Raw genomic sequence first — 21,968 nt, forward strand, 5'->3', positions numbered from 1 at the left:
TTGCTACTATGATCAAAATTGCATTTATTTGAAATCAAATTTCAAAATTGAAATTTCAAAATTGAAATTCAAAATTGAAATTGAAAATCAAACTTATTTTCATAATTTCAGCCTTTTATTTACTATGAAAATTTGGGTCTTATTTTAAACAGTAATCAGTTATTCTTGGATAATAAAAATATTTTTCACTAAAAAGTGGTCCACTTGAAAACATTTTAAAATAAAATAATAATATACTTCATTTAAGTTAAATTAATTTTAATCTAAATTTGAAATTAAAATTTTTATTTAAATTAACTTTAAAAATACAATATTTCAAAAAAATTATATAATTTTTAGATCCGTATCATCTCAACAGGACAGTAGGACATTATTATAATCTTTTAAAGCTACCAGAATATAGTATATATTCTCAAACACACTCCCCACATATCATCAGTTAGAGACTATTAAGAAACATTAATGTGAATGGCAGTCAGATCAAGCACAGGTCCCATTTCAACTTAAGTTTAACATTGCTTTTATAGAATTATTTCATTTATTTTCTCAAAGATTTTGGAATGTTTGATTTAGAATAATCACCACTATAATATTAATTTTCTAATAACTAATAAAAAGAGTCATTAAGGGCTACTAGACAATGAGAATACTATTATCAGAACACTTATTTTTATTATAATAGACCTGGTTGAAATTTAGATAATAAAAGATATTTTGAATTATAATAGTTTACAAAGGAGCTCAATAGACAACTTCATCTATATGAAACTATTCACGTATAATTCACACTCCAAAAGAGTTGGTCACCAGACATGTATCATTTCTTTCTTTTAAGTAAGACAGTATTCTTGCTAGGGTATCAGGTTAAAGATACAGAGGACAGTATTAGATCTCTTGGGGTTTTAAGCAAGCTTAGGCTATATGAGACCCTATGACAGAAAAAACAATTGAAGATCTGCCGACAATTATTACTTTTGAGCTTGCCAATGTGGCCTTAGAGGTAAATACAGACTCAAATGTCTCTATACACATACAAGGGCAGTGCTTTGATCTTCTGCTGCAATCACTCTTTTTAGATCATCATATGTCTCTGGATCACTTGTCATTTGTCTAAAGTCAGTGCTCAATGAGCCTATTTCCAATGGTCTCATAGTGGGTTTGCCAAGGGCAACTACTTCCATTAGATCACAGGCACATAGGCACATAGGCACATAGTTCCAAGATACAACCTGCCAGAATAAACTAAAAAGTTTTCCCAGTGCCTTCCTTTAAGATTGTCCTTACAATGGCTGCTCAGGGTCCTGAGTAATATGCACGTGCTCCACATAAGTAGTGCATCATAGTTGAGTTATATCAAATGTTGTGGAAGCTTTCCTAGGCTTTCATTAGCAAGCCCTCCTTATTATGCCACATTTTCTAAGTATCTGAGGTGAGGATCATGTGACTCTTCGTAAATATAAAAGCTGGTGTGTTAAAGTGCTTAGTCAATGTGCACCAAGGAAGCCAGGATATGTTGCTGTCCCAGGCTTCACATTAGATGGAGGCTGATACAGATACCTGCCCATTTTCATGTGGCAGGCTGCAATTCAATGTCATGATCCACTATTTTTAAATGTTTTATTTATTTATTTTTTATTTTTAAGGCTTTACATAAACCAGGCAAAGCAGAAAACAGTACCTCATTAACACAAGAGTTTGTGAGACTTTTTGCTTCACTATAGTATAGTATGTGTATGGAAACTGGGTTAGCATTTAGAAAGTATTCTTACTGGGGTCTCTGTACTAAGAATTATGAAAAACTTCTGCCTAAAGCTCTATAAAAACCATATACACTTTCATTGCCATCCTTCTTTGTCTGGGTAAAAGATAACAGCTAAGGTTTCTAAGCAAATGCACTAGTAAAATATTTTATTTGAAACTTTCTGGCCCAGCAGAGAATTTTAATACTCCATTTGAAACAGTCTAGAAGTGTGTTCAAGACCCCCAAATATGGTATTTCTTATTGAAACGCTTTTATTCTCTCAATAAATGACTCTAAATATAAAAATTTCCCATCTCTATACTGCCTCCCACTTATCCTTGTATTTCTTGCTATGACTAGGAGCTGGAGAACACAAATGCCCAATCTCTCTCAGCACCCACTACTTGTGGGAACTACAGATGCATTTGCTTTTAATCAGCTTTTCCATTGTAATCTACATAGATTTCATGGAAACATGTAGTTAAGGAGACATTTATCTAGCCTTTGGAGCACAAAATGCCACCCTTGATTCCAAATTAAAATAGATGCTCTAGTATCATGAGGTATTGTATATTTCAAAGTAAAGCATGAAAATAAATAAGTTACATTTACTCCCTGAGATAATGATTTTAAAATCACAGGGCTAGGATCTAACCAACTAAACCCTACCTGTCTCACATTTTAGTTACAAAAAATTACAGAAGTAAAAGTGCATATATACCTTCACTGTCCTTGAATTTCTTGATTGCCACAATTTCATGTGTTTCCTGGAAAGGAAAAAAAGCAGAGTGAAAATCATTCTTCAATCCCAACTGGGGACCCAATTATCTGGGACAGCAGAGCAAAGACACAGATCACCATCTCCATCCACCATTTCTTTGTTTCAAAATCTTCCCTTATGACCCTGAAGACATTGCCAAGGATGGAGAACAGGGAAGTGGCAAGAGGCAAAGAACAGACACTGCCATTATACACATGAAACATAAATCTGAACTGTCAATATCTTCAAAAGTACAGAGGCTGTAAAAGAAATAAAACAAAGACACCTAGAACTATTCATATAACAGTGTGGTATATTTTCTTCAGTAATTTTTATCAACTTGGAATCATAATATTATATGCTCTATTTTATACTGTTGTGTATGTCACCTCATATTTAGTAAGCAAAATTTATTCCTATTGGTAAATAACTGTTTAAAGTTCCATTCGTAATAGATGATCATTTAAACAGTCTATCAATGAATATCCTCCAACAGGGACATTTTCATTTCCAGAGCAAATGCTGTAGATGGTTCAAATGCCAGGAATGCTGAAGGCTACTAAGACATAACGCCAAGCTGACGTACCTGAACACACCACTTTCATAGTTCCCTTGAGCAGTGTATAATAAATATCCAGTTCATGATCAGTGCCAAAACAACGTATCATTACTTAAAAGAATATTTTTAATTCACTGATAATAGCAGATAAGGTTTTTTTCTAAAAATTTTTGCTTACATTTGGTTATTTATTGGGGGATTGGGGATGCCTGCCACAGTGCAAGTGAAGAGGTCAGAGAAAAATTGATGGGGGCTGGTTCTTTATTTCCATCATGGAAGTCCCAAGGATCAAACTCAGGTTGTTCTGTTTGGCAGCAAGTATCTTTATCCATTAGGCCATCTTGCTGGCCCTGACTAGAGAAGTTTTTCTATTACCTGGCAAATAAAATGAACTCTACCAGGGTTGTTTGTTTGTTCATTTGTTTTTAGTGATACATGAGTGAAAACTTGTTGGCAAACTGAACTACTTAAGGTTATTATTGTAGAGTATAATACAAGACCAAATTTGATATAAAGGGCCTTTGTAATTAATGCTCATCATTTTTGTGCCCCAAGACCTTACTTGAACATGGTTATTTATTCATATTTATGCATTTTGATATTTTAGTGATTTCATTCCTTAAATATTTATCCAATTATAATTTACTTTAGTACATGAAAAAGTGAGCAACTTCATATTTAATATAATTTCTAAATGTTGAACCCATTTTCCCAGGCCCTTTAGTGATAATTTGTAACTGTTACGTCTTAGCATTCTTATAGACACATTCTAGAATTACTTTCAGAGCTTTTTTTGTCTGGTGTAGGCTACTTACTATCTATTCTTACACCAGACCACTTTAAGTTACTGGTACCTTAAACTTTTACATTAACCTGGAGTTCCAGATTCTGGTTTTCTTGTCACTTTACTGAATCAAACTAAGAACAGGTTTTGGCTGTTAAACTAACTATAGGTATATGGACTATTATGTCAACTTCATTTACATATTCAGTGACTTCATCATTTCCTAAAAGTCCTTTTTCTCCAATGGTTTTCATATATTTAAATGCTTCATTTGCATTAGTTTTTGTTCCATCACAAATGCATCTCTGAATAGTTTTCTGAGGCACTTCCCTATTTTCCTATCATGTGAACACCTTCACCCATGCAGCAAGTGAGCAGGTTCAGAATTTATGGAATGGCTTGACATGCAGAGTAGTGGCAGAAGGCATGCTTACCATGTGTGAGGCTAAAAAGAAAATGTGAGAAAGGAGGGAAGGAGGGAGGGAGTGAGGGAGAGAGGAAAGGAAGTTTAATTAGTTTGGGGGAGGGGAACCTTACATTCTTACAATTTTCTGTATGCTTGTAGCAAAACCCTGGAAGTGCCACTCACATCAGGAACACTGGAAATCTAGATGCTTATTAGGAATGAAATGTCTTGCAAGAAATCCATATAGTAGCTATTTTTTTTCAAGAGGAAAAGAATTAAAGGGTTTAAAAGAAGGCGTAGTCATGCTGGGGAGATAGTTTAGTTGGTAAAGTGCTTTGCCACTCAAACATGAGTCTTTGAATTCGATCCCCATAATCCATGTTAAAAAAAAGTAAGGTGTAGTGGCATGAGTTTGTAAGCTCAGCACCAGGGAGGTGGAGACAGGCATAACCCTGAGGCCAGCCTAGCCTACTTGATGAGCTTCATGCCAGTGAGAGACCCTGTCTAAAATAAACAAGGTGTTTGGCACCTGATGAATGACATCTGAGGTTGTCACCTGGCCACCCTCCTACCCCAAACATGTGCATCTCTCCTATCCCACAAAGGCCTGCTGTTTTCTAACATAAATTATACTGACCACACAGAAGGCTCCAAACAGAGAGCAAAGAATGCCATAATGGTCTCTGGTTTTTAGAAAAGAAGTCTGGGTCCACTATGTTTTTATTCCAAAGTAGATAACTTGTTTTTTAACTTACTTATTTTTTTACACCTGGATTATCTTAGGTCATTTCTTTTCCTTGAAATATATTGAAATCATCTGCCTATATTGGAGAAGAAATCCACGTGTTTGTGTTCTGAAATAATAGCTGAAAAGTATTCATGTTCATAAGAGTTTCTTCTAATAGCCTTAAAATTTGTTTCTACTTCAATTTTCTAAGTAATTTCCACTATACCTTTCATAACTGCTTAATCTGTTTTTCTCAGTATTACATCACCAATTCCTACTGTATCAGGTACACGGTAGATATTTGATATTTAGTGACCATTCAATGAGTGATTTATTCAAAAATCAGTGAATTATTCAAATGTAACCAATTTTGTTCTTCATATGTTCTATTTTAGGTTTCTTCATCTTCCTTTATGTCAGTCAAGTCCTGAATTTGTCGCCTTGGTTCAGTTTATTCTACATTTTACAGGGCAAATCTCCACTGTTCCCTTTCAGGTGACAAAGCAGATGTCTTGAAATCATCTGTTTGTTAGACAAAAGCTGTTTGCAAGACTGGGTGCTGCTTCTCAATCTCAAGGCAACATTTTATTTGACTCCTCTTTTCATAGTCCTCCTGTACCCACACCCTGTTTTTTACCTCATGCTTATTACCAAGATAGAAAGAAATTCATCATGAATGGTACCTGGCAACAAACAAACTGGATAGATTGAGTTTTCAGCCACCTGAACTTGAAATAAAGATGGGTGTACTCAGAGCCTGATTTCAAAATTGATGCCTAACAAATACCCTCCTCATTGCTCTTGACTGGTTTGAACTTAGACTATCTAGGAAGGGTTCTGCATACAACAAGCCAAATGAACACATGCCATTTGCTCTTTCCTGTGTAGGCTCTAGAGAACCTTGGTATTGGTGGCTCCCACATTTCTCTATGGATGCTATACATCTCTTCCAAGCCGCCTTCTCTATATTTGCCTTACTTTATGTATTTGGGACACATTAGTCTCTGAAATGATCTGGGAATATGGATGTTAAATGGGCTAGTGGGAAACTGAGAACTCCAGTTGCTTGCTGGCCAGCCTCTCTAAACATTGGTGCAGGTCTTTTCCTGCTCCTTTTGGCTATTTTTTTCTTTTTTTTGCCTCAGCGGGTTTCACAAAGCATAATAAATAACATGACATTCAAGACTGCTTTTTAATCTACTCTTACTAATGAAATTCTCCCTGGAGTTTGTCACCAATCTTTGTATTTTTTTTTTCAATTTGCAGAACTATTTAAAGTTTCTGTTTTTTTCTTTAAATTACCTTCATGGGTTCTTAATGGAGAGGCAGGAAGTGACATGCCAAATGTTATTACTAGTTCTACCACTATCCTGTGATGGTATACATAATATCAGTGTGGGCAAGTAAGAAAATACATGAAAATGACTGAAGAACGTGTGGTTTAAATTCAGTTTATTCCCCCAAGCATGCCATTGCCCCCACAACGTCTGCAACAGAATGTCACCAGCTGTAGTTAGCAAGATAGACATAATCTGTTTCTTGTTTCAGTGTCCTGCTTTATTTTTAAAATGAAGCACTTCAAAGCAGACAGACATTTTAAGCAGTAAACTAAGAATGAGATAAAATATATCTACAATTCATTAATGGTAATTCCATATCTCATCCTTTATTCTACCTCAAAATTGGACTTAAGATTACTTTAGAATGCAAAGAAACAAAGATACTTTTTATTTATTTTATTTATTTTTTTTTTTGATTTTTCGAGACAGAGTTTCTCTGTGTAGCTTTGGAGCCTATCCTGGCACTCGCTCTGGAGACCAGGCTGGCCTCGAACTCACAGAGATCTGCCTGCCTCTTCCTCCCTAGTGCTGGGATTAAAGGCGTGCACCACCAACGCCTGGTGAGATAATTTATGGATAAAGATTTCTGGATTATACTATCTCTGTTGAGGCATTTCATGTTTCTTAGGATAAGTTTTCTTCAGTGAAAGGCAAAAAATTCAAGCAGGGTGTGGTGCCACAGGCTTGTAATTTCAGCATTCAGGACTTAGAGGTACGAGTTTGGAGACCAATGTGGCTTACATGAGACTGCCTCAAAAAAGAAAAAAAGGCAAGGAAAGGGAGGGGGAGGAGAAAAATGAAAAAAATGTATGTTATGAGTAGTAACTAACAGAAAATATGTGGAAGGCCTTTAGTTATTCTTTAATCAAATCTCAACTCCAGAAAAGAAGAGTTAGGCCACACACAGCAGTGTACACCTGTGACCCCTAGCACTCAGCAGGCTGAGGGACAGCAGTGCAAAGCTCCACAGTGAGTTCTAGGCCACAGTGAAACTCCGTCTTTTAAAAGCTACAAGTTGGTTAATGTATTATCAACTTGGGCAACCATAACAAACTACCACAAGTTGTGCAACTTTAAAAATAAAAATTTTATTTCTTACATTTCTGGAAAAAAGATCTTAACTCCATTCAAAAAACAAACAAGCCTCCAGTCATAGTGGATAGATACTTGTGAATATAATTCACTCCTGTTGCTGAGTATCTAAAGCTCCCAAGTCATTTTGCTTTCTAGGTTAAAACATGCAGCATGCTGCATAATACAGCAGGAGAAAGAAATCACCAATCCTATTTTAGTCCAGTAGTCAGGGATTAAGCTATTTCAAAGGTTATACTCAATAATTAAATTTCTAATTATTCTCCAAGGAAGTCCTTTCTTAGGAGAAATGCTTTTCTTCATCTAAATGTAAAGAATACAATTTGATAACCAAGGTATATTAAGTCATTCTACATTTATATGTAAAGTTCTCCAACAGTCTGTGTTCACACATTCACATGCCCATTCAGGAGAAACAAAACCTTACAGTCATAGACTTACTTAATTGTCCAGTATGAGACCTGAAAAGGCAAATTTACTTACTCTTTTTTAAAGGCAGGAGATCATGTAGCCAAGGCTAGCCTTCAACACCTGATCATCCTGCTTTTGCCTCTCATAATACAAGGCCACGATAAGCTTTATTTTAGATTGTCATTTTTAAGATTTCTTTTTTGTGTCAGGACCCATGCTAAATACTTCCCATTGATTATTTCATGCAATCCTCAAATTACTACTCTGAGGATGTTGCCCTACCCCTTTTAGAGATGAGGATGCTAAAGGGAACAAATGAGAAAAAAAAGACACATAAGCAGGAAGAGGCCATTCTGAAATCTGTTAACTATGTATGCTGACCTAAAGCAGAGAAATAAAGATGCTGAGTTTCATGGTATAAAAGTATAAGCTAAGAGTACCAAGATCACATAGCTAAGAGATAGAAGAAATGTGATTTCAAATCAAATTGATTCTGGATGTCATTTAACAAGCGTGTTATGATGCCTTTTCAAACAACAACATGTGTTGTAAAATAAACTCTCTCTCTCTCTCTCTCTCTCTCTCTCTCTCTCTCTCTCTCTCTCTCTCACACACACACACACACACCAGTACACCTACCACTTACCAAGGAGGGACATTACTTCAATTCTATGGTTTTTTTTGAAATGCATCTTAACACTAACAAATATTTCCAGATAGTTTTCCAATCATGCTGTTATTATCTTATTAAAGTATTTATATTAAAATATATTTCTATTAAAGAAAATATACAAATACTTCATTATTTCCATTATTATTCTTTCACTTTTATGAAAACCTTCAAAAATAACAGACTGAAATTGTGTTTTACATAATGAACAAAACTATAAAATCAAAGTAATCTCAAGCACGAGATGAATTCTACAGCACATGGACTGCATGTGCACTGTCTCCTCCACAGAGATACAAGACATTATTTATTATATACAATAATAAAAGCTAGAGTATGTGGCCTATATTGGCTTCCTACCATTGTTTGTTTGTTTACATGGATTGTTTAGCTGGAGTTACCACTAAGTTAAAGTATTTGAGACTAAATCAGGAAGGAAACAATAGAGTATAGACGGGAAGAAAGACATCTGAATCTGTCAATTAACAAATGCCCGCTGGGTCTCTGCTATTGGTAAGGTTGTCTGCTGCATCAGTGTTTGACATGAGGGAGTAAATGAAGCTGGCGCGTGTACACAGAAGCTTATAACATGCTGTTTAACAGTGCATGAGAGTTAGTTGAAAATGCATGAGAGAAGCTGAAAAGTGCAACGGATGCTGTATGAGAGATACCACAGGACTGAAAACGGGGTAATCATGCAAATGTACAAAAAGGCTTGCACACTCCTTTCACACTTGGCACTTGACCACATCTTTGGGTTCTTTGCTTTTCATTTCACCCTTGCTTTTTGAAATGTAAAACATCACAAATTTAGCTTTGTTCATTCCCACTTGCCTCTTTCAATAGGCAATTTTTAAAGCAAAACAAAAGGTTTTTGTTGTTCATTTATTTCTTTATTGCGGTAGTGGTAGTGAGGATGGGGGTGGAGTTGGAGGTGGTGATGGTGGAGGGGGTGGTGGTGGGGGGGTGCTAAGAGGTGGGAGTTGGTAGAGGTAGTGGTGATGGGGGTGGGTGGTAGGGTGGTGGTGGTGGGAACGTGGTGGTGGTGGTGCTGACTGTGTAGAAGTCAGAACACAACCCGGAGGACTCAGTTTTCTCCTTCCACCAAGTGAGTCCTGAATATTGAACTCAAAGGATCAGGCTTGGTAGCAGGTGCTTTTGTCTACTGAGTTACAAAACTGGTCCTCTCCAGAGGTAACTTATCCTGAGATTGGGATGCATCATTTACTACCACAGATTTTTTCTACAACTTTTGTCTCTACAATAAAAAAAAAAGTACTCCTTTCCCAGAACATCTTGGACTGCTTCTAGTAATCATATAGGAGAAGATATACACAGGTGCTGCTATTCATCCTACAGTGCATAGGATAGTCCCTACAACACGAAATTATCCAGCACCAAATGCCAATACTGTTGCTACTCACTTTAAATATTCATTTTAAAATAGTTAATTCATAACTTTTGTTCATTCATTTTTAACAATTTTGTGGTGTTCCCTTGTAGATATTGTCCCTTTAAAAACAATTTAAAAAAAAAAACCAAAAAACTCAGTCTAGATACACGGAAGAGGGCCTAGGCCCTGCCCCAAATGGGAGGCCTCACCCTCCCTGGGGAGTGGACAGGGGTGGAGTGGAGTGGGATGGGGGTTAGGGAGCATGGAAAGACAGGAGGCAGAGGGAACTGAGATTGGTATGTAAACTAAGATTGTTTTTAATTTAAATAAAACACTGGTCACCTAGCAGATGTGGTGGTGTACACCTTCAATTCCAGCACTTGGGAAGTAGAGGCAGGTGGATCTCTGTGAGTTTGAGGCCAGCCAGATCTACACAGTGGGTTCATGACACTCATGACTACACAGTGAGACCAAGTCTCAAAAAAACAAAACAAAACAAAGCCCTAAACCCCAAACCAACCAACGAAACCAAAAGCCCCTACTCTACCCTACTTTTTAAACTGATTACTCTTTAAGGGCCTGCCTGTCACCTGGAAAGGGTTAGAATCATCTGATATCAGGCAAAGTTTTCCTGACAGATTTAATATATTAATTACTATATTTAATATAATATAATTAATTAATATGCTATAAAAGAATTTTAAATGTTTTAATTTTATTTTTCAATGTTTTAATTGAAATAGAATTATATAACTTCCCCTCCAACCCCTCCCTCAAAATCCTCCTCCATCTTCCTATTCTCAATTTGATAGCCTTTTTTCTTATGTTAGCATATATATATATATTATATAATATATATATATATATATATATAGTGTGTGTGTGTGTGTGTGTGTGTGTGTGTGTGTGTGTGTGTGTGTGTGCATGTGGTTTCAAGGCTGACTACCCCATACTGGATAACCAATAAAGGGACTTATCTCTGGAAGATGATAATACTCCTTCTCCCAACAGTCAATAGTTACCTATAGTTCTTTGTTTAAGGATGAGACGCCATGAAACATCTTCACTCATTTAAATAAAATAATAGTTACTTTTACAATGACTCCATTAAAATATTGTATGACAAAATATACCATAAGTGAGGCTGCAGAGAGAGCTCAGTGGGTGAGAACTCTTCCAGAGGACCAGAGCTTGGTTCCCAGCACCCACATGAATGGCTTACAATTACCTAAAACACTAGTTCCAAGGGATCCAAAGCCCTCTTCTGGTGTCCATGGGTACTGCATACATGTGGTGCACATACATGAACATGGAACATACATATACACTCAAGAACACACACACACACACACACACATATATGTGTGTGTGTGTGTGTGTGTGTGTGTGTGTATCAAAAGCTGTTAAAATGTATTATTTACTTTTCTGTTGAAAATTCAGAGATGCTTTTCATTTGGCCAAATCAATTTAACTAAGAACCACCACCTACACCAAGAGCCAGCAAAATAGCTAATAAGGATAACATTGTTGAGATAGTCCCACAAGTACTGGTATAAACTTGGAACTGCTCTCAATCTGAATTTATTTATACACCAAGAATAATTTCAGGAAAACTTTGATATTTAGTAAGAAATATAAGGAAAAATCAATATATTTATGACTTCATGCTCAGACTCTAAAATGAGCAATTTTATGAAAATATTAATACTTTATTAAGAACATAACCAAAATAGATATGAAGAATACTTTCCATGTTTTTTCTTGTTTTGTTTTGTTTTTCTTTTCTTTTTGACACCTGCAGGAAAGGTCTCATGTACCCTAGGCAGACCTCAAACATGCTGTGTAGCTGAGTATAACTTCGAACTTTTGATCCTCCAGCCTCTACCTTCACAGTTCAAGGATCACAGACATGTACTACTACACTTGTGTACAGTGCCTATGGATGCCACAAGAAGGCATCAGATCACCTGAAACTGGAGTTATATACAGTTGTAAGTCACCATGTGGATACTGGTAACTGAACTAGAGCTCTCTGTAAGAGCAAGTGCTCTTAACTATTGAGCTGTCTCTCTAGCTCCCCTCCCCACCATTTTTAAAGACAGGGTCTGTCACAGAAATTGAAACTCATCAATTTGGCTGGGCTGACTGGCCAAAAAGCTTCAGGGTTACAACTGTCTCTGCTCTCTGAGCCTACCCCCAGTGCTGAGGTTACAGGCAGTCACTAAGCCCTTCATTTTTATGTAGGTTCTGAGGACCCAAACTCAGGTCTTCATGACTCCATGACAGGTACCTCATCAACTGGCTGACTAAACCATCTCCACATCACAATACCCATGCTCTTTTTTTCTGATGAGGTGCTGGGGATGAGACCCAGAGCTCTGTACATGCTAAACAAGCACTCTATCAACTGAAACATATCTCAGGCTGAGAAATGGCATTTTAAAGTGACACTTTCTCCAGAGAAAAGAAAAACTGTCTTCAAGCTAAGTCAGTGATAAAATTCCTATGTAACATTTTCTATTTTTTCTTTTAGTTCCATAAAACATAGACTACCTTCTACCCTCAATAAGCCATATAGGCCCTCCATGAATATTTAGTTGAGACATAAAATGGGAGTACAAAAGTATAATTTATTCAGACAGAATGCCTAATCATTCTCAAAATGTTCCTCTACTAAACCTGGACCTGTTCCCAATTCCAAATCTCAGTGAATGCTAGCCAGAAATTTTAGGATCCCTCTTCCTGTCTCCTACATCTGCATCTCCAAATATATCTAGTTTATCATCAAATGACAGTGGCTTTTATCAAATACATCTTTCCAAATGTATATGAACACTCCCATTATAGGTCAATCCTTTAGCACCCTCACTCCTGAATGCTCACCCCCAGCAAACAGGACCTTGTTTGGAAAAAGAATTCCAATTTAGTGATATCCCCTTAAAATGCTCCCCAACCCACATTGACTTAAAAAAACGTTATCATCACCACCACCACCCCGCCCTCGGGGCAACATTTGGTGGCAATACCATTTGGTGATCAGAACATGGGACAACCCTCTATTCTCCCTTCTCCAGTCACAAATGCTTGCCAAGCTGCAGATATTTTCTCCCTGCTCTCCCAATACCTGGCTGTTCCTCTTGCCCCAACCCCACTCAAGTTCTCATGCATGTTTCACAGCCCCTAAAAAGGCTGAAACCCAGGTGTTCTCTTGGAACATGCCTTTTATTCATCACCCATTTGAAATGTTTGCTTTAACAGGCTTCTAGTACATTATCAAGGCCTGATTCTTCACTAGAGCAATTTTGTAAGTGATAAATGACTGCACGACTCTTCTTTTTTGTTGGTGCATGACTCTTCTTTACAGACATTCAGTAGCAAAAGGCAAATGTTTACAGACTACAAATGTTTAACTGTACTGAGTGTATTGAAAACACAGATCCTGATGACCCAGGTCATCCTTCTCATTGGGTTTCATTTACTAGTTTAACAAAGAATTGCCTTTTCCTGCAATAATTAAAAAAGAAAAAGAAAAGAGCTATGTCTTGGCACACAAGGAAAGGCAAACCAACACTAAAGAAATATACACATTTCTGGATTGGTTTTCTTTTCTTTCTTTTCCTTTTCTTGTTGTTGCTGAGGATCAAACCCAGGAGCTTGAACACACTAAATAAATTTCCTACCACCAATGCCATTTCTGGCTTTGTTTGTTTTGGCTTTTAAGACACAGTACTCCCTAGGAAAAACAGGAGAACAAATCTGTTCTTCTGACTTTTATAATGTTTTAAAAAATGAAGATAATTCAAAGAGACATAATATAATATTCCTCATATTTGGCCCTGGTCCTCACCTATCCTTTAGAGGGCAGGAATTTAAATTAGCTCTTAAAGTGAAGAAAAAAAAAAATGATGTCCTTTGCTACTACTTGACTGCCCTGACCTCCTGAAGGTCTTTCAAATGCACTTCAAAACTGTCATTGTTTTCCTCTGTCAATATTGCTTTCACATCAGGGCTGTGAAATGGCTGAATGTGCTGTTTCCAATATATCAGGTTTATTAATTAGAAATTATTACTCAAACCCTGGTGGTGGTGGCGCACGCCTTTAATCCCAGCACTCAGGAGGCAGAGGCAGGTCAATCTCTGAGTTTGAGGCCAGCCTGGTTTACAGAGCTAGTTCCAAACAGCCAAAGTGACATAGTGAGACTGCTTTAAAATAAAAATAAAATCATAAATTGAGACTTTTGGCTGGGCATGGTGGCTTATGCCTTTAATCCCCATACTCAGGAGACAGAGACAGGCAGATCTCTGAGTTTGAGGCCAGCTTAGTCTACAAAGTGAGTTCCCGGACAGCCAGGGCTACACAGAGAAACCTTGTCTGAAATACCCCCCCCACACACACACCAAAAATATATTATTCAATTATGTACTTTTCTCCCTGAGACAATAAAATGGTTCTTTTTTGAGTTAGTGAGCTGACTTAGCAGGTAAAGGTACTTGCTACACAAGCATAGTGACCTGATTTCAATCCTGATGTAAAAGTGTAAGGAGACAAACTAACTCCACAAAGTGGCTCTTTGACCTTCACATCAGTACCATGGCACACAAGCAACCCCCCCATATACTCCCACACAAATAAAAAATTGAAAATATTTTTTTAAGGACAGGGCTTCTCTATATATCTCTGACTGTCATGGAACTTGCTATGTAGACAAGGCTGTCCTGGAACTCACATAGATCTACCTGCCTCTGCCTCTGCCTCTCAAGTGCTGTGATTAAAGGCATCTGTCACCCTATCAGGATTAATTTTTTAAAGGTTTTCTTCCACAGTCACCTGTATTCTAATCTGTGGTAAAGTTGTGAAATTTGCTTTAGTCTGGCAAAATGAAAAACAAATAACTATTGATATCATACATTTGTACCATCTGAGACATTACCAGTATTGGAACAGTCATAAGATTGCTAGCTGGCTAATAGTTACGGAGCTTATGTAGTATAGCATCTCTTAAGTTCTTGGGGTATTTGGCATCTCACAGTACTGAGAATGAAGTTGAACTATTTTTATTTCTACAACAAAAATCAAAGTTTCTGAGAAAGCTGGCTGACATTTAAGTGCCCAAAACTATCAGATCAAAATAGATAAAACATATAAAAGATAGACTGCTTAATTGAAAGACACACACAAACCCACACACCAAAGTAAGCTTCTGTGAGCATTGCTACTATGACCCAGTGTTCACTGTCACAGTGGGTCAGAATCAACCTGACCCGACACTGCCTTGTAATGGCAAAGGATGACATAAGGAGACATGTTTACAGGGAAACAAGGAACTAAAAACAGATTCACCTTGTTGTGTATAAATACATAGACATGTTGTTTTTTGTTGTTTTGTGGGCTATGATGAAACTTGGGACCTTTCACAAGCTAGGCAACTGCTCTACCACTGAGCTACAGCCACAGCTCTAGTGGGTACACTTTTGTATATAGATTATACCGCAAAAAAGGTAGATTTAAGATGTATGGCTTACGGTGGGAGATGCAGCTCACTAGTAGAGTGCTTCCCCAGCATGTACAAGGCTGTAGGTCCAATCTCTAGTACAATTAAAATAAACAAACAAACAAAAGGTTTAAAAAGAATACACCTAATAGCTACAGATTAATGTAAACTTACCAACATGGTTATATAGAGAAGGTAATAAAATGTTCAAAAACTGAAATCTAGCTATCAAGATGAAAAATAAAATACACAAACAGTTTTCACTACCCCCCCCAAAGAAAAGAGCATATCTTTAAAGAGAAAGAGAAAGAGACAAACTAGGTGTGGTAGCCTATAATCCCAGCTAGTCTGGAGGCTGAGGAGGAAGGATTGACAGCTTGAAGTCAGCCTGAGATTCACAGAAAACACCCCATCTGAGGAGAGAATGGTGATGAAGAGAAACAAACGTCCTTTCAAAATAATCTAGCTCTATATTAAAAGATTGTGCAAAGAGAGATATTTGATCTTCATATGATCCACACCTTTATACACTATATACAGATGTCCTCAAACAACCTTGGATATAGCAAATACAGATTTTAATGTCAGCAAATGAATGAAAATTTCAGAGACTATGAGGTAGTGATGCCTGTCAGGTTGCCTTCAGTTAAGTGGTATTAACCACCTCTGCCTGAACTGCAGCAATCATGCAATTGCATGAACATTTCATTGCACCCTTATTTTATAACAATAAGGAGGTAATGAGAAAATGAAAGTCCCACTTTGAGTGATCAAATAATTGAAACCAAGATGGCATTAATTAGGCAAACCCAACAAGGCAGTCTATAACCTCAATCAAACAATCACCAGACTTAAATGACATTCAATTGTGATAGGTGAATACAAAATTTAAATTTAAATGCAGAATATATTTCATCAAAGACTACCTTGCTGTGGCAGCAACAGTAGCTTATAACATACTAAATCCAAGTTGTACCAAGAAAATGTAGTTTTTCAGTTTTCTGTAAGTAGTTTAATTTGGTTTTTAAAAGTACCATACCTTACCTTGAACTAGTGAATTACTCCTTCCTAGTTATAGAGTCTTTTGGGTAAATATTCAGACTTTTTAGATCTTTCTCCCTGCTTCTATTAAGACACGAACTTGGTTATATGGAGTGGTGAGGAAAAGGAAACTCACTGTAATAAATCAGGGGCTTTCTGGTCCCTAAGAAGTTCTTTCTGGGCTTCAACCCCTGATGCCTCTGTTGAGCTCCAAGGGATACATATCAACTCTGGAGAGCTCTTAGCTCAAAGCATGGGAGTATGGCCCAGTTGGTTAAGGTCCCTCTCAGTTTTGTTGGTGCTAAAGACATCTAGACTAGAATCTCATTTGCATTTACCTTTGGTCACCAATGTGATGTTGCTATCAGCCTGTGCCTCAAATACAATTTCCCCACTGATGGTACCACTAGCTTTCAACCCAACTACATGAGATACATGTTCTTTTGAGATCCTTAGAAACTGCTCACAAGCTAAAGGAACACCAGGAGGCCTCTACTAGACTTTTTTTTCTGCTGTCGCTGCTCCAGTTGTGATGAGGCAACTTTGGAGAGTACACTTTCCAAGAGGGGAATGAGAGATATGCTTCCTTCACTTTTGGCAATAACTTCAACATATTCAATTTTCTGAAGTGGGAATACTGGAAATGTCAGCATATACTTACCTACTCTAACTTGTCCTTTTCTTTCTATATATTTGAAAGGACAATCTTTCACTTCTCCTTTAATTTGCAAATGGAATCCTCCTAGAAAGTAGCATCCATGCTTCCCCCCCTACCATGGTTATGATAAAGCAAAGGTCAGGAGAGAAATTCCAATATATTGTCTATCTTAGTTAGGGTTTCTATTACTGTGAAGAGAAACCGTGAAAATGGTAACTCTTATAAAGGAAAACATCTAATGAGGCTGGCTTACAGTACAGAGGTTTAGTCCATTATCAATATGGTAGGAGATAGCTGCATATAGGCAGACATGATGTTAGAGAAGGAGCTGCTACGTGTTGATCTGCAGGTAAAGGAAATAGACTAATACACTGGGCAGTATCTTGAGCATAGAGACCTTAAAGCCCCCAACACAGTGAGACACTTCCTCCACACCTACTCCAACAAAGCCACATCTCCTAATAGTACTATTCCCTTTTGGGGCCATTTTCTTTCAGACCACTACATTGACCATGGATATATTAGCAGGTTATCTGAAAATTACTATATTAGATGCAGAAATTTTTAGGTATATTGATAGAAGAACAACCAAATTCCTTTGAAATCTTAAAATTATGGACAGATGATCAACATAGAAAATACATGGTCCTTGGGGTGGAGAGATGATTCCGTGGTTAAGAGATTGTGCTGTTCTTGCAAAGGACCTAAGGTTGGTTCACAATTGCCTGTAACTCCAGCTCCAGAGGATTTGATACTCTCTCCTGACCTCTTCGGGCACTATACTCGTGGGCATATTTTACATAGACAGGTACACACACATACACACAATTTAAAATAAAGGAAATTAAAAATGGTTCAAATAAAGAGAAAATGTTATTTCTCACTTACTATAGTAAGAATATCTTTCTACAGATTCCTTTATAAGGGGCACTCACTGTCTAATTTTCTTGTGATGCTTCTCCTGTACATTGTGGAGGTAACACTGAAGTCTTAATATCTGCAGCTATTTGTGGGTAAACAATGTATAGAAAGCTAGCAACAGCTATGGAGCAAGTGTCTGACTGTTTCTGGGGGAACACTAGCAACAAAAAAATATCCAGGGGTACCCACACATTTACACCTTCTGCTAAAGTTAGAGGCAGAAGAGCTAAAATGGTTACAAATTAATGTATGTTTTGCAATTGTTCATCAACACTCCGATAAATCCCCCCCCCCTCTCTCTCTCTCTCTCTCTCTCTCTCTCTGTGTGTGTGTGTGTGTGTGTGTGTGTGTGTGTGTGTGTGTGTGTGATCTATTCAGTCTGGATTTGGGAAAATGTCAAACTACCCTAGGTTTATATTCTCCTATAAAATATGACAAGTGGACTCTCTTAAACAAGGCCAACATGTCATTGGTTATTTTTCTCCAATTCATTGGAAATATGTGTGGCTTGGGAGGTCATAGACCCAAGGTAGTTAGATATTGCTATTGTTCCACAAAATAAACAGGATTTGGCGATGAAACTGTCCTCTAAAGAATTTTATTTATACCCATGGATTAGTGCTGCCATCAACTCTTGTCAGAGAAGCTCCATTTACAGTGGGCAGTGATCATTATAGAGACTCAAAAGTGGTCAAAGTAGTAAGAACAAAGGACTCAGCCATAAGTGACATCAATAACACCCCTCCAAGGCTCAAAGAACACAGCAAAAAGAGGATGGAAATATAAGAGCCAAATGAAGGAGTGGAATTAGGTGAAAGCTGTCTTTGGAACACAACAATGCAGTTGAACTTGACCTCACAATAGTTGTGCTTACATGTGCAAGGCTGGGCCTGTCAACATCCTGCTACAGGCAGCAAACACAAAAGGCCAAGGCCCCATATAGAAGGACCTATAGGCAGATAATGGTAGCTGCTTAGGGGGGTGTCAAGAAGACTCACCTCTACCTGAGTATATATAGATAGTAAATAGTCTCTGGGGGAGGAAGAGACATTTTTTGGTGGTATAATCATTGGTAGAGAGCCCATGCTCTTAAAAATAGTCCCCTACCCAGGATCTTATAAGAAATCCTAAGAAAATGCAATGGGTCAAAAAGAAAATGAAACAGAAAGAAGGCTAGCTGGAAAGGGGGATCAGCTAGGACTAGAAGGAGAATAAAAGAGAGTAATGGGAGTATAAATGATAAAAATATATTACATATGCATATGAAAATATCTTACTGAAGCCCCTTCCTTTTTTCCCTTCATTGAAAACAGATATTTTTTCTCACACAATATATCTTGATTATTGTTTTGCCTTCCTCTATTCTTCCCAGTTCCTCCCCACCTTCCCTCTCTATCTGGATCTGCTCCCTTTCTGTCTCTCATTAGTAAACAACAGGCTTCTAAGGGATGATAATAAAAAACCAAATGAAAATATAATAAGATTTTTAAAAAACTATCACAATAAACATAACGAAAACAGCCCAAGAGAGGACTCAAGAACCAGAGACCCACTCATTCACACACTCAGGAATCCCACAAAAACATTAAACTGGAAGCCACAGAGGATCTGGATTCAATTTCTAGTACTCACTGGTGGCTCACTTCCAGTTCCAGGCCCTATGCACTCTTCTGATCTCCTCATGTCCGTTCTGATCTCCTCAGGTACTAGCACTCATGTGGATATATATATATATATATATATATATGCAAAACACACATACACATTAAAGAAAGACACTGTTCAAAGTGTCTCATTTAGCGAAGATTCCTCATGCCTTATTATGCATTGTTTAAAAACTAGAAAATCCCATCTTTGTGTTCTCTTACCATAAAAAGAGTATCAAATATAAAGCAACAGATTGTGGTATTTTTAAAAAAGCATTTGGTTTTCATATTCAATCCCCCATTATCTTACATATGAACTACATCACATTAAAAATCTAGAAAATGAACTACTTATTATAATCACATATGGATGCTTAATGACCTAGTCATGTCACTGTAAGCACTAAAGATAAACAGAAGACAAATTCCCCAATGTGGCAATACCAACAGAACAATAGTGGCCTGTAAGTATTTATTAGTTCAATGATATTAGAGAAATAGCCAAATAACAGTATAAATTTGAATCAAAATTTTGTGTCTGGTTATCTAATGTCAACAAAATCACTGAATATAAAGAATTCAAACCAACAACAAAACAAAAAGTAACAATACACCCAAACAAATAATTGAACTTTAAAATATGGACAATAGACTTTGACAGACATCTCTCAAAAGGCGGGATATAAATAGTAAAAAGGAATATGAAAAAAATGCTCAACAGCACTACTCTCCAGGGAAATGCAAATCAAAATTACACTTAGAAATGGTTCAGTGGTTAAGAATGCTGTGGTTACTTTTCTAGAGAACCCAGGTTTGATTCCTGGTGCCTTTAGAGGCCAGAAGAGGGCAATGGATTCCACTGGAGCTGGAATGTTGGACAGCTGTGAGCCACCATGTGGGTGCTGGGAATCAAGCCTTATTCAAGTAAGAATGACTATCATCAAAAAGACAATGGACATGAAGTGCTAGGGGAACACACAGAAAAGGGAAAACATACACAATGTTGCTATAAATGTAAATTAGCATAGGCATCATAGAAAAACAGAATGAAGATTCCCCATAAAAAGTAGATCTTCCACATGGTCTAGCAGCCCCACTGCTGACTACATATATAAAAGAAATGAAATCAATAAGGAATATAGACATCTGCAACATTATTCATAATAGTGAAGGTAAGCATGCATAAATGGATGAACAGAAAATAGACATGTACATATACATAATAAAATACTATGTTGCCATAAAGAGAAGGAATCATGGCATTCGAGACAACATATAAGGAATTAAAAGTCATTGTGCTAGGTGAAATAAGAGAAGCATAGAAAGTACCATATTATTTCATTCATATTTGGATATAAAAGTGTGGACTTTATAGGATAAAAACAATATCAGTGAGTAATATGTTTAAAATCCTCTTCAAACACCATTATCAAAGGCCTCAATGAGATCACAAATTTTTATCTTTTAAAGTGCCCCTTCTGACACATCTAATTACATGCAGTTTCTCAACTGAGTCTTTATATATACTTGTTTCCATCTGTTCATACTTTGCTTCAAGTATTTATTCATTCTCCATTCATTCATTCATTCATTGACAATTTGTAAGCTTCTACTGTGTGATAGGCACTGTGCTAACAGTGCAAGGGGACTCTTCTCATGGAGGTCACATTCTGGAAGGAAAAGCAAAAGACAAAACAAGAACACCAGGGTTGGGTATGTGGCTCAGTGGTAGAATGTTTGTCTAGAATGCATGATTTGACCCTTAATATAGATGATGGTAACAGCTTATGAGAGAAAACAGAGATGGGACAATTTCACAGTATCTGTGGAGGGGATTTCAAGGAAGTAACACATTTTAGCTTTATTTAAATAATAGTAAGTCATCTACACTGCTAGTTCATTCCTCTTTGACCTTCAAATCCTTTGGGAAGCATTTTCAGGGCCTTCTATCTTGTTCTGTGACTTCTTTTTTCATGATCTCCAGCACTCAGTCTACGCTTCCAGCAAAGAACTTCCCTATGGCTGAGATGTGGCCTCACTTCCTAAGCTAGACAACAACTAACATTTGTGAGAATAGGAGCCTTATTTTACCAAATCTGGACCACAATGCCTAGCAGAAAGGCCCTCTAAAAGGATGAGATGGGCCAGTTGGACATGCCAGTTTTGTTGTTATTTTGTTTTGCTTTTTTTGGAGACAGAGGCCTACTTTGTAATCCAGGCAGACCCCCACTTTGTTGCAATCACCCTGCCTCAGCCTCCCACATGTTGGGATTGCAGGTATGAGCCACTGTGATTGGCTAGTATACTCGCTTTAAGTATCTCTGATG

The 21,968-nt window shown here is 37.2% G+C and overlaps 1 protein-coding gene across 1 annotated transcript in view; it reads right to left on the reverse strand.

Moving 5' to 3' along the window:
- Positions 1-21,968, reverse strand: part of Cdkl5 (cyclin dependent kinase like 5) — a 186,851-nt gene that overhangs the window by 71,729 nt on the left and 93,154 nt on the right. The window contains exon 5 of the mRNA XM_027432769.2: positions 2,463-2,508. Within this exon, the coding sequence (XP_027288570.1) occupies positions 2,463-2,508 (46 nt within the window). The remainder of the gene's footprint in view (positions 1-2,462; positions 2,509-21,968) is intronic.

Source organism: Cricetulus griseus, chromosome X, assembly GCF_003668045.3.
Source record: "Cricetulus griseus strain 17A/GY chromosome X, alternate assembly CriGri-PICRH-1.0, whole genome shotgun sequence".
Classification (NCBI taxonomy): domain Eukaryota; kingdom Metazoa; phylum Chordata; class Mammalia; order Rodentia; family Cricetidae; genus Cricetulus; species Cricetulus griseus.